The sequence below is a fragment of the Myotis lucifugus genome, unplaced genomic scaffold, assembly GCF_000147115.1.
Source record: "Myotis lucifugus unplaced genomic scaffold, Myoluc2.0 scaffold_236, whole genome shotgun sequence".
In the NCBI taxonomy this organism is placed as follows: domain Eukaryota; kingdom Metazoa; phylum Chordata; class Mammalia; order Chiroptera; family Vespertilionidae; genus Myotis; species Myotis lucifugus.
Window position 1 is genome coordinate 1389021 of NW_005871284.1, and position 13950 is coordinate 1402970.

A 13950-nucleotide genomic window follows, 5' to 3' on the forward strand; every position below is an offset into this window, starting at 1 on the left:
AAGTGCTGATCCAAATCTTATGTTTGCCAATACTGTACAAGCCAAACAAAAACATATGTGTGAGCCAAATTCACTTAAGGGCTACTAGTTTGCAACCTCTGCCATAGATTTTATTTTTTGTTTTGTTGTGTTTTTTCCATAGATTTTGAATGGGTCGAGAAACTTCTGTATCAAGGCAAACTTTGTTATTCTGATGATATTCTCTAAAAAGAGGTTTATATAAAAAGGGGGGTGGTGGGAATCAAATGCATCTTCATTTAAGATGTATTACTGTCATTATATGTTCAAGTTTGTAGACTCTACCTTCAAGAAGTTTCTTTTTAAAAAAATTGACTATCATTGGAATCACAGCCCTATCATTTGTTGAAAGCTTACCAATAGATATCATTTGCCTGTCACAGAGATTAGTGGCCAGTAATATATTTTTTTAAAAGTTCAACTTCACTAATAATCACTGTAAATAATTCATTTATTCAACAAATATTTGTGTGTACACTACTATGTACTAACACTGTTTAGATACTGGAATAAAACCATTATAAACATTCATGTATAGGTTTTTTTAATTGTTCTAGGTAAATACTAGTATGTGGAAATGAGATTGCTAGAACACAGATAAGTATATTCAACTTTATAAGAAACTGCCAAACTGTTTTCCAAAGTGGCTGTATCATTTTATACTTCTGCAGCAATGTATAAGAGTTCCATTTATTACATATCCTTGCCAATACTTTATATTGTCATTTCTTGAATTATCTGTGGGGGGGTGGTTTTTTTTGTTTGTTTTTTTGACATTCTAGTATGTGTGTAGTGGCATTTTTTGTGGTTTTAACTTGTATTTCCTTAATGTCTAATGATGATGAATATCTTTTCATGTATTCAACTGCCATCTATATTATCTTTGAGTAAGTGTCTATTGAAGTTATTTGCCGTTTTTTAATTGTTTTTTTTTTCTTTTCTTACTAGAGTTGTGAGTCTCTTATTCTGGTTTCAAGTTCAGATACATAATTTGCAGAGATTTTTTCCTATGCTTTCTTCTAGAAGTTTTATAAGATTAAGTTTCAAATTTGTCTATAATCTGCTTTGAGCACATTTTTCTATATGGTGCCAGGTATGAGTCAATGTTTGTTCTTTTTACATATGAATGTTCAATTATGCCAGCACCATTTAATGAAATTAATATCTGCTCTCCATTAGATTACATGTTCACCCTTATCAAAAATCAATGGACAAATAAGCAGGAATTCAGAAATGGGTAAATAAGGAGCTTGGCAAATCCTCCCTGAGAAGCAATGATAAAACTAGACAAAGTTGTCAAAAACAACAATTTAAAGACTGGAAACTGACCAAAGGCATATAATAAAATGAGAAGCATATATATGAGAAAATCTACTGAATCTCAGTAAGAACAGGAGACTGAAACTACAGCTTCGCCTATCCCTGCTGCATGGTGCCGAGATCTACTATGTGGACAGCTCCACTGCTCTGCTGGAGGGGTTGACTTTATTAGGAGCTGAACACATAAAATTCCATGCCCAGACACATTGTCAAAAACAATTCTGCTCCTCAGAACAATCCAAGAAAGCCAACATCAGAGCTAGCCTAAAGTCATGATACTGGTTGGGGCATGCACAAAACTAAAGACTACCCAGAAAATTAATAGGAAATTCCAAAAAATGAGATGGCCAAAGTGGTCCTTACTAAGATTCCATTTATCCCTTGTGATCTAAAAGGCTGTGTGCATGTACAAGGCTGCTCAGACCCAGAAAAGAATGAAGAGGGACTAAGTTGACAAGATATCCCTGGCTAAACATGAGGCCTTGCAAACATATTTTTTTAAAAAGATGTTAGGCTGGCTTGTAAGCTGCTTGAATTTTGAAAACATTCTCCACACAGACCCATCAGTAAAAGATTAAATCCTTACGGTATTTAAGCACATGCTCTCATAAGTCACTGGCTGACCACTAAAATATGCAGGCCCAGGGGTGAACCCTAGGGAGCCAGGCTTAAAAATAAAAACAAGAATTAAAAGAGGGAACAACTGAGCAGTGGCCATACACTGTTAGGAAAACAGACTCCACAAAATTAGTCTAGGCAAGTAAATAAACACATAGGAACAACCATGCCTGGGTAGGGGTGAAGGAGTAGGATCAGACTCCAGAGTTGCCACAATATATAATCTAAAATGTCTAGTTTCAAAATGTCCAAATATGTTGGGAGATGAGATTGGAGATATGTCTACTGTATTAATTAGTCTGAACTTTATCCTATAGATAGGAGTTAAGTAATATCAGATTTTAGTTTTAGAGTGGTAACTTTGTATACAGAATATGAACTAGAGATAGACAAGACAAAAATCAAGAAAATCTATTAGATCTAAGGCAGTGGCTATCAGGATGAAGAGTACAAATTCAAAAGACAAAGATGGAATAGAATCAAAGGACCTAGTGATCAGTTCCTACTACATCAATGTGCACCATGTAGGGCACCTTCAACTACACAAATGTCGATGTGTACTGCTTCTGTAAAAAATTGAGACAACTTAAGTAGACTTTTCAAAATAGGTCACATTTGGTGCTTCTCAGATTTCTGAGGAAATTAATTTCTTTGTATTGTATATTACAATAAGCACCAACTGACAATACTGTTTTATAATAGCTCTGTGGGGGTTTTTCCTGAGGTTGTTATTAAACAAATACTTTAGGTGGTAAAAAAGAAATTGAGAAAAAACTAAGAAAGGGATAGAAAAGAATAACAGCTTAGTTTTATAGCAACTGAATTTGAAATGCTAGTCAGATATGCATGAGCTGTTGATTAGGCACGATATATAAACCAGGATTAAGGAGAGGAAGCAAAACCATGCATTTTATGTAGACACTGGAGGCCTGGTGCATGGATTCGTACACCAGTGGGGTCCCTCAGCCTGGCCTGCGCCCTCTCGCAATCCGGGATCCCTCAGGGATGTAGTAGTGCGCTCAGTGGCAGGTGCCAGGGAGGAGCCTGAGCCCAGGCTGGGCGCCGCTGCTCCTGCTCATCCCGACCCCACTGTGCCTGCGGCTGCCGCCACTTGGTAGCGCTGCCATAAAAGCAGGAGAGGCTCACGCTGCTGGGCGGTGCTCCTGCTGTGGGAGCACACTGACCACCAGGGGGACAGCTCCTGCATTGAGCGTCTGCCCCTTGGTGGTCAGTGCACATCATAGTGACCAGTAAACAGTCGTTCAGTTGCTTAGGCTTTTATGTATATAGATGATAAAGCCAATGAAGTCTAAAAAACTGCCTGGAGAGAGAAGGCAAAATCATAGAAATACCTATCTTTATATTTTAGGCAGGGTAGGTTAACCAAAGAAGCCTAAGTGAGAGTAATCAGAGAAGCTGAAAGGATACCAGGAAATAGATTAAATTAAAAGTATATCGAGAAGCCCTATTCTATTGGAATATGGCAGAGTAAAATCAGTATTTCATCTCTTCAAAATCATCCAAAAAAAGAAAGAAAGAAAAACAGGGAGAAAACCCCATCTTTGATGAAAGTAGAAGACATCTGAAACTCAAACCACAAAAACAGATGGGAAAGCTGCCAAATTATAGATCAAAGATGGATGTGGGAGGAAACAGCAGAGAAAATCCCCACCCAGGGCTGTATGTGCAGAAAGAGCCATCAAGGCACATTTCTGCCAGCTGAGAGGAAGTCACTAAAAGGCCAAAGGAAAATCCTTATTTACAACAATTCAAGTGAGGCACACAAACTGGTGGAGAGAGATTCTCCAAACAAAATTTGGTTCCAAGAAGCAGAGAAGTCCAAACAAACAAGAAATCACACAGAGAAGCCATATTCATAGAAAGCAGTCTCTGTCTGTGTAGCAGGGGGGGAATTCTGCATAGTGAATAGACCCACTGCAGCCCACAGGCTGGGGAAATGTAGTAGCTAAAATAAGCTCTCCATACACAACCTTGAATCATGAGAAAAATTTAGTTGGCTTTGTATCTAGTCCAAGAATAAGAAGTTTTGCATTAAAAAATTCACTAAGAATTCTTGTACTAGCTAAAAATTGAAACCAACTAAATATCCATCAGTTGAAAAATGAATAAATTCTGATATTAGTCTAAGAATAGACTATTACAATATGGCTGAAAGAAATAAACTAGCATACATATGTCTAATCACATGTATCAAGCTTCAGAATGTTAGTTATATCATTTATATTAAATATGTCATTTAGAGCAATGATATAATCATATGCAATAACAGCATAAAATATAGATAGGAATAATAAACACCAAATTCAGCGTAATAGTTGTCTCTGGATTTGGAAGGAGAGAAATAGTGCCTGGAGGGGTGCTCAGGGATTTCAAATGTATCTATAATATTCCATTTGTTTTCTAAAAATCTGAAGTAACTATAGCAAAAAACATTAAGATTTAAGAGAACGAGGTATTCATTCTGTTATCCTCTTTAAGTTACCCTTTATGCTTTCCTTTGGAACCCAGCTACCACACTGTGAGGAAGTACAAACTAGCAAGGTGGAGAATCTTCACAAATAGGCCCACAAAGAAAAACTAAGGTGCCCAGAGCCAGCATATACCAGACAGCTGTGTGAACAAGCCTTCGGAAGGACCCAACCCCAGCTTTCCAATCTGTAGCTGAAGCCCCAGACACCATGGAGCAGAGACAAGCTGTGTCTGAGAACCAAACTCCTCGCTCAGTCCTGAGCATAAATAAATGGTTATTTTATGCCACTAAGTTTTGGGATAATTTGTTATAAAGCCATTGTAAGTAAACAAAACACCTAATGATAGACTGAACTAAAAAGGAAATTCTTTGCAATGCCTCAGTCCTGTTTGCTAAATTTATAAAAGTGCTAACAGTTGTAAACTTATCCCAGTTTTATTTAGCTTACCTCCAAACTTCCCGAATGCGCTGCCCAATGTAAAGGGGTAAATTTATGGAGAATATCAACTTCATTAATGCTGACTCCACGTTCTACTATTTCTGAAAGCTGCTTTACATCTCCAGCGCGTACTGCATCATGTATGCTACTAAAATGCACCTTCTTCCTGGCGCCTACTGAAAAATCAAATTGCTTAAAATATATTACAATGCCAAAAAATAGAAAAAGACTAAAGCAATAAGACAAAAGAAAGCACAAAATCACTTTGACTTTCCAAATAATTTAATACAAAGATATTTATGATTAACATCTTCTTAATCAGACTTCCATTTCAGTTCTAATGTCTAAAAAGCATGGAAGTATCATTCCCTTATACACAGGAGAAAACAAACTGAAAACCAGTAACTTTTCTTAGACTGATCAGAGAACTGAGGTCTCGGCAAACTACCACCCTGAATCTGGAAAGATGGGCAAATACAGAGAAACACAGTTAAGCTCAGCTCACCTAGAGCAGAAGCCACTGGAGCCACGAAGAACTAGAAGCACTTAAATGGGGAATCATTGAGGGATTTTAAACAGAAGACTAATAATGATCAGATTTGTAATGCTGGATTTATGGGACTGGCTGCAGGTGAGGGGAATTCATTGGGAAGCAAAAATGCAACACCAGAGATTCAGGGAGGCTATGTAAGAAAATAGCTATGGTGTCTACACCAGAAAGATTGAGATCCTCAACCCAGAGAATGGCTTTGGAAACAGAATATTCAAAAAATACTATAAAAACAGGTTGAACTGAATTTGGATGTAATAGTGGGAAAAATAAGGAAAGAGTATTGGGATAACTTCAAGGAGTCTGGCTTAGTTCTCTGAGTGGTGTGGCACAATTGAGACAGTAAACACTGGAGGACAGAGAAGACATGTGGATACAAAATTATTTTATTTTTGAATTTTTAAAACATATTTTTATTGACTTCAAAAAAAAAAAAAAAAAAAAAAAGAATTACTGATCATCTGCCTCCTGCACGCCCCCTACTGGGGATGGAGCCCGCAACCTGGGCATGTGCCCTTGACCAAAATCAAACCAGGGACCCTTCAGTATGCAGGCCGACACTCAATTCACTGAGCCAAACAGGCTAGGGCTATTTTTTTTTTTAATATTTACCCAAGGATATGTTTTTATTGATTTTAGAAAGAGATGAAGGGCAGTGAGAGAGAAAGAAACATCAATCAGTTGCCTCCCATACACGCCCAGACCAGGGATCAAAACCAAAACCTAGCTATGTGTCCTGATAAGGAATCAAACCAGCAACCTTTTGGTGTAGAGCAAGCATGTCAAACTCGCGGCCCCCGGGCCGCATGGGGCCCACAATGAATATTTTTGCAGCCCAGCCAATATATCAGTATGTAAGAAACGTTTTAATAAAAATTTCGTAACTTAATATTTACAATATCCTGTTATACATAACTAGAGGCCTGGTGCATGAAATTCATGCCTGGGTAGGGTCCCTAGGCGGTAGGTGATCAGGGCCAATAGGGGCCTTCCAGCTGCCAGCAGGGGCCTTCCTTCACTCCGCCTCCTGGTGGTCAGCGCACGTCATAGGGAGCGATAGCACTCCCAGGCTCTCAGTGGAACTCCTGCAGGGACACTTTACCTATTAGCCTTTTATACACATAGATTATTAATAACAAACTAATGACTGATTACTATAATCGTTGCATTCATTTCCCTTACATGCCTTACGTGCAGGTGCACCATTCCTCTCCACGAATACTAGCACTAAATATTTTTAGCAACCATTTGCCATGTCATCAGTCTTGGACTGACTTGTTTGGTGTGCGCAACAGGAAATATTTCACTTTTGGAGAACAAGAAATAGGTTTATTTGTGTTATAATTATTAATTTATACAGTTATTCAGTGTCTGGTAAGTTAATATTCAAAAAAAAGATTTTTATTAAAATGTTCTATTATTTTTATTAACACTTACTTATTTCAGCCCTTTGTATTCAGTATCAAAATAAACCTATGTTTCTATGAAAATTGAAGCTTTTGTTTTTTTTGCGGCCCACATAAACTTAAACCTTGTTAGCCGTTGAGTTTGACATGCTTGGTATATAGAGGATGACGCTCCAACTAACTGAATCACCCAGCCAGGGCCAAAATTACACTGCAGACATGTGGATTTTAAGGTGCCCCAGAAGAGTTCCAGAAGGGACTTCTACATGAGTCTGCAGCTCAGAGGAGAGATCTGGAGTTCAGATCTCAGTAGTAGATGTGTCCAGCGTTAGGTAGGTTTTTCTGATGCCCGCAAACTGGAACCAATGGCACTCTACTCTTCTTTATAATATTCATCACACTAGTCATTATTTGCTCAGTATTTATCTTCCCCAGGAGAAGATAAGGAATATGCCTGTCTTATTAATAGCCTTAAGACAGAGCACATATTCGGCACTCAATAAATATTTACTGGATGGTTGAATGAATAACATAGATCTGGAAGTCCTCAGTAGGGCTGAAGTCATAGTACATAACATAAAGCGCCAGCGATGGCACTGGGGGGCGGGAGGGAGAGAGAGAAGCAACATTTAAGGAGAGGATGGAAGAAAAGTCAGCCAAGGAAAGGGAGAGTCAACAGAGTGGGAAGAAGAAAACCAGGTAAGTCTAATGTCATCTCCACAGGGTCAAATGCTTCAGAGAAGTCAAGTAAGAACTTAGAAGGGTTCATAAGATTTAACAAGCGTGGACATCACTGGGCGAGAAGTTTCGGGAATGTGCAGAGGGAAAGAAAGGGAGTAAAGCTAAAATGAGGAAGGTCTGGGACCTACTGAAAATAGGTCACTTAGGCGGAAAGAGGACTGACAGCGGAGAAAGGGAACGGCCAGAAAAGACAAGGCTGATGTGGGCAGAAGTGCGGGAGGGCGCGTGGCAGCGACGAGGGTCGTCGAAGGCAATTAACCGGACTCACACGGGGTTGCCGACTCCGTGAAGGAAGCGGAGGGGTCCGAACGGGGCACCCCGGGCATGGTGCGATCCCACGGGCGCCGAGGGGGAGGCGAATCCTGGCCCCTGCTGCTGCGGCGGTCTTCACTCGCTGTCCCCCACGAGCCCCGGCAGCGGCTGTCGTCGTCCTCGCCGGGCCCGGGGCCGCGGTCCTCCCCGGCCGCACTCTCTCTCTCCCAGGAGCCCCGGCCGCGGGGCCCTCCGTCCGCACTCTCTCTCTCCCAGAAGCCCCTGAGGCGGCGGCTGTAGCCTTGGCCGCCGCTCACCCCGGAGGAGTCGCTGGCCGCGTAGTCGCGGTCGTCACTCACTCCTTCCGAGGAACTACTGAAGCTGGGGCCGTCATCCACGCTCCCTCCTTCCCAAGAGCCGCAGAGGCGGCGGTGGAGCTTGTCGCTGCCCCCCTCCCCGGAGTCGCTGGTTCCGGCGCTGCGGGCTTCTCCGACGCCTCCCCCGGAGTCACTGCTCTGGGCGCCGCCGACCTGAGGGAGACCGGCGTCGGTGCTAGGAAAGCCGCGGTCTCCCCTCACACTCTCCCACGAGCTGCTATGACCGTGGCCACCGTCTCCCCCGACTGTCTCCGGGGAACCACCGCGGCGGCGGCCCAGGTCATCAAGGACCCTTCTCGGGTCCCTTCTGGAGAGGCCCCCGTCCTCTCTCACTCCTCCCCCAGAGACGCTGCAGTGGCCGTCGGCCTCTTCGCCGACTGTTTCCGTGTCTTCGCTGAGACAAAACTCCTGGTCTTCACTCCCTCTTTCCTCAAGCTGGCCGCCGCGGTGACTGGGTCGGCCGTCTGTCCTCCACACGAGAGGGCCGGCGCGGCGGCCGCCGTCCTTGGCTGTGTCCCCCCGCGAGTCGCTGAGGGGGCGGCCGCCGTCGACGGGGACCCTCTCCTCGAAGGAGCGTTCCAGCGTCCCGACTCAGGCCGCCTGGTCGGAGCGGTGGAGGAGACGTCGCCTTGGAAACGAATAAACTTCCGGCTTCCGGCATGAGGGGGTCATTTCCGGTTCCTTGCGGCTTGGCGTCACTTCCGGCTTCCCTCCCTTCACCCTTTGCAAGGCTTGGCCTGCAGACGAATCGGATGGTGGCAGAGACCCGTTTTCGGTGAAGTTCCGCTCGGGCCCACGCCCAGCCTGATCTGGCCCCGGCTCTGTAGCGGCTGGCGTGGTCCGCGGCCTCCGCGGCCCCGCGCTCGGGTGGAGGCCCCGGGACTGCCGTCTGCGTAGGTGACCTGTATGGCGCGTGCCGGGCGGGGCCTTTCGTCCTTGGCAAACCAAGTATAATTTTTTTTCAGTGCAGGTTGGGAATGTTGAAGAAAAGCTCTTCTTAACCCTAACTTCTCACAAATATGGAAAAAGACCTAGCGGAGAAGTTAGCAGCTGCAGCCGGTGTCATTATTGAGTGCTTACTAGTGCCCGGCCCTTTGAAAATCGCTCGCTTACTACTTAATTCTCACACTAATCTGGTAAGGTAGGTGCTATCCCTATTTTACAGGTGAGGAGATTGAAGGTGTCAGTCTTTTGCTCAGGCCAAACAGCAGGTAAGTGGTAGAGCCAGTGTAAAAATGCAGGTCATTAGTCAAAAGATTGCTTCAGGTTTTCTGACTTCAAATCCAAGATTCCTTTCACTGTAAAATATTTACTTTCAGCAGTTTAGCCCAGATCTTTTTCTCCAAGCCTATTGCTTAACGTGCATTCTTCCATTCACTATTTATTGTAAAAGTATGGCCCAAATGTATGAAAATGGACTAGCAGCTGAGAATACAGAAATTAAAATTACCTGCCCTCCAAGGGCATCACTCGGCTTGATTCCCCTCTCACCCTGGTTTTTTCCCCATCTTTATTGTTTTGCCACAGGGTTTGTTGTTGTTATTGTTACCTTGTGTTTTTTTGCTACAAAACTTTTTAAATTTTATTTTTCAATTACATTCATTATTATTTTGTATTAGTTTCAGGTGTACAGCGTGGTAGTAGACAGTCATATATTTTACCAAATAATACCCCTGATATTTCTAGTGTCCACCTGACCCGTACATATTTATTACAGTATTATTGACTATATTCCTTATGCTGTGCTTAACATTCCTGTAACTATTTTGTGACTACCAATCTGTACTAAATCCTTCACCTTTTTCACTCAGTCCCTCTACCCCCTGACCTGTGCCTCGCCACAGGTTTTGTGCTGTGAACACATTTGGGAAATTCCCCTGACCCCATTTTTACTCTCTTGAAATACAGTGCCTTTTTTTTAAGTTCCATAGCCTCTTGTAATATTACTAACTGCCATTTGTTGAGTTCATATGATGAGTATGGCACTGTATTAAGTGCTTCTTCATATTTGTTACTTAATCCTTAATATAACCTACCAGCATAGTATTACTATTGCTTTTTACAAATAAAGTGCAAAGTTAATTGCCTGAGAATACAGCCAGTAAGTAATAAGTACCTGAATTAAGGTTTCTACCTAGATCTTTGATTTTGCTGCACATACTCCTCAAAGTCTCTGAATTCCCACAACCTTTATATCAAACACTTGTCAATTGTATTATAATTACCTATTTAACAGTTGATCCTTACCCCTACCCCTCAAGGACTCTGAGCTTCTGGAAGGTAGAGACTTTCATTATTCATCTTGGAGTTCTTGACATCTAGAATACTTGGTTCAAGGGCGGAAGGGCCTACTAGCTTGTGTGGATGAGTGGGTGGATTTTTGAGTTGATTTTCTGGTGGATGAAGTGATAGACTGAAAGTCAAGTTTCTTACAGTTGGAAGGGGTTTGGGAATTAGTCATTTTACCAGACATCTGTTGAATTATTAATATGGGACAGTTACTATGCTAAGTGACTTGCAAATAGTTTCAAACTTAACCTGTATTATTCCTGTTTTTACAGATGAAGAAACTGCTCAGATTTGGCCAAGATCACATAACTAGGTGGGGAGTTGGAGCCCACTATGACTGACTCCAAATTAATATAGTGGTTGTAGCCACTTGTATAATAATGGTAAAGGCTTCATTTTTGCTTTGTTGTATGGGTAAACTCATGAGGGCAGGAGGCAGCACATCCTTAGACTGACAGGAAGAATTAGAAAAAGAAACAGAAGAAAAGTAGAAAAAGTAAAATGCCCTCATTAATTTTAAAGGATTTAAAAATAAAGCAGAAACAAATGGACTAGGAAATAAATTGATCCCAATAATAGCTGGTATTTGAAAAAAAAACAATAAATAGACACTTAGCAAATCTGAGGAAGGAGCGAAAACAATATTGGAAACAAAGGCAACATATTACTGATATGAGGGGTTTTGAAAATCAAAAATGATTTAGTGTAAAATTACACTAATAGTCCTGAAAATGATGTATAATTTTCTAGGAAAATGTAAATTTCAAAAAAAAATTGGTTCAAGTTAGAAAACCTTAATAAGCTGATAATCATAACAGAATGACCTATGTAGCTCTGAGAAAAGTTACCAAGAACAAAGCAGAAAGAAGAATGGAATACTTTCCCACTATGAAGTATCATAAATAAGGAGAGGGAGGGGAAAAAAACTTACATCTCAGTCTCACTTATCAATGTATATACAGCTATCCTAAGGGAACTATAAAGCCTACAGTGCATTTAGAGAATAATGTCATAACCAAGTTGGGTTTATCCTACCAGTACAAGGATGGGTTAACATTAGACAATATAGCAATGAAAATTTCCTAATAAAGGAGAAAAACTATATGATCTTAATTGATACTGAAAAATCACTTGAAAAGTTAGCATCTATTATTCAAAAAGAAGATAAAATTCATATTAAGTAATAAAAGGAAGCTTACTTAACTGAAGGAACAAATAAGCAGCACATTTAATGTTAACAGTCCAGGTTATCTACTGTCAGTCCTGCAAGTCAGCATTGTCCTGAGAATTTTGGACCCCGTGTAATAATAAGCAAGATAAATAAGGTATGAAATTGGAAAAGAAGAAATTAAGACAAGTGATGTCATTGTTTACCTGGAAAATATAAGACAACTGTAAAATATTAAGTATTAGAAAAGAGTTCAGTAAGATGGAGAGCTAGCAGGGCAACATACAGAAGATTCCCTATAAACTAAAATAAATGTGTATATGTAAAGAAAGATTTCATTCACATTAGCAGCAACAGTGGGGAAATCTAAGAATAAACCTATGAAGAAGTAAGCAAAATCTACATGGAAAAAACATAAAACTTCATTTATGGATGTTACCGACTAAAGGGAAAGATGCTATGTTCCTGTGTGAGGAGGTTCAGTTACTGCAGATAGGATTCTCCTGAAATTTGTTGCATTTGAAGTAAAAATCTAATGTAATTTTTTAGTGGAAGTTGGCAAGATGATTTTAAAGTTTATCTGGAAGGTTAAATGTGCTAGGTTAACCAAAACATGTTTGGAAAAGATCAATTGATGAGACTTAACCCACATACATATTAGAACTATAAAACTAGAATATTTAGAACAGGGTGGTATTAGAACAGGACTAGACAGAGAGATTAGTGTAACAAACTAGAGTCCAGAAATAACCCCATTATAGAGGCAGAGTTTTTCAAATAGAGAAATACAGGTTCTTTAATGTTTTCATATACAGAAATTTCAGAATTAAAGTTATTAACAATTATAAAGTCTTAAGAGAGAATACGGAAAATTTCTTTTCAGTGAGAGAATAACTCAATAGAATTAGCAAAAAACATCATAAAAATACCAAGAGCAAATTAACAAAAGAGGATACTCAAACTCAGACTGTTGAGACATCACAATGATAAAAATTAAAAGATGGATAATGAATGTTTAGAGGTGGTCTAAACAAGTACTCTGAAGACTGCTGGTGAAAACTAAAGTGGTAGGACCCATGAAGGACAATTTCACACTGTCAAAATTCCAAATGTACATTATGCTTGAGCCAGCAACTATTGAGTTGTAAAATCTTCAGAATAACATATATACTAGGATAGTCATTGCAACACTTTTTAATGGTAAATAATTAGAAATTTGAATATTCATCAGTGAAAGGATGGCTAAATTACACATATACATGCATTTAGCAACATGGAAAGGGTTGTAAGAAATGGTAAATGAAAAAAGAACCTAACAAATTGTTAACTCAGTGGTTACTTTATGTAACAAGAAAGAGGATGTGAAAGAAGACTTTTCTATACTACATTTGATTTTTAAAATTTAATTTTTTGTAAGTAAAAACAGCAAAGCACAGGAAGACATGTATTGTCACATAAAGCAAAAGATACTTTAAGGAGTACATGGGCCAGGAGAGATTAAGAGGTTAATAAAAGCACATTCGTTGTGGCAAGGCATAATACTCGAGAGCAATGTTAAGAGGCCAAGATGTAAAAGCCAGATTGCATAGGATTTCAAGGTAAGTAAGGGACTGGCATTAAGGAAGTTTTTCAGGTGGGAAGTGGGCATCAGCATTCCAGATAATTGGAACCCTTTGTAAGTAGGAAGATTATGATTCCAAATAGTAAAAATGGATAGTCCTCCACCTGTCTACCTTAGGATTTCCAAAGTTGGGTAATTAATCAGGTCTGCATCTAGTTCCAGAGAAGGAAGTAGGGCCAACCCCTGACCAAAAATTGAACTAAGGATTTTGGTAACCATCTCTACTTTGTTCCCTCATGTTTTCCAGGCCTTCTTGCTCTCCCTCTGGGCATCTCACTGATGCTTTTTGGCTTTTTCTTTAACTTGTTCTTCCTCACCTGCCCAACAAAGTGTCCATTATTTCAGGGAGCTGACCCCATATAGAATTAGGAAAAAACTTACTACTACTGCAGAAGTTCAGGCCTTGACAATAGTCTGACTTTCCATTTCTACCTCCAGATTACCTTTTTAGTCAGCTAAATCTTTTCACATGGAGACATGGTTAGATGCCTTATATTTTCCTGAATATTTTGTATAAACCTTTCAGGGCATTTATTAGGCACTAAAATAGGCTGTAAAGAAAGCCAGCCAGGAAAATAGAATTTTCTATTTGCTAAGCTGTTATATAAGAATCTTTTAATAGGTAATTAGGTCCTATTTTTATCCCTAAAAGCTTGTTAT

General features: G+C 40.3%; 1 protein-coding gene across 2 annotated transcripts in view; it reads right to left on the reverse strand.

Annotated features, from left to right (window-relative positions):
• Positions 1-8799, reverse strand: part of ANKRD42 (ankyrin repeat domain 42) — a 62704-nt gene extending 53905 nt beyond the window's left edge. For both annotated transcript variants that reach the window (XM_023762187.1, XM_023762188.1), the window contains exons 1-2: positions 7852-8799; positions 4896-5062 (exon numbers count right to left, since the gene is read on the reverse strand). In XM_023762187.1, the coding sequence (XP_023617955.1) occupies positions 4896-5062; positions 7852-7909 (225 nt within the window). In that variant the 5' untranslated portion in view covers positions 7910-8799. The remainder of the gene's footprint in view (positions 1-4895; positions 5063-7851) is intronic.
• Between the last annotated feature and the right edge of the window lie 5151 nt (positions 8800-13950).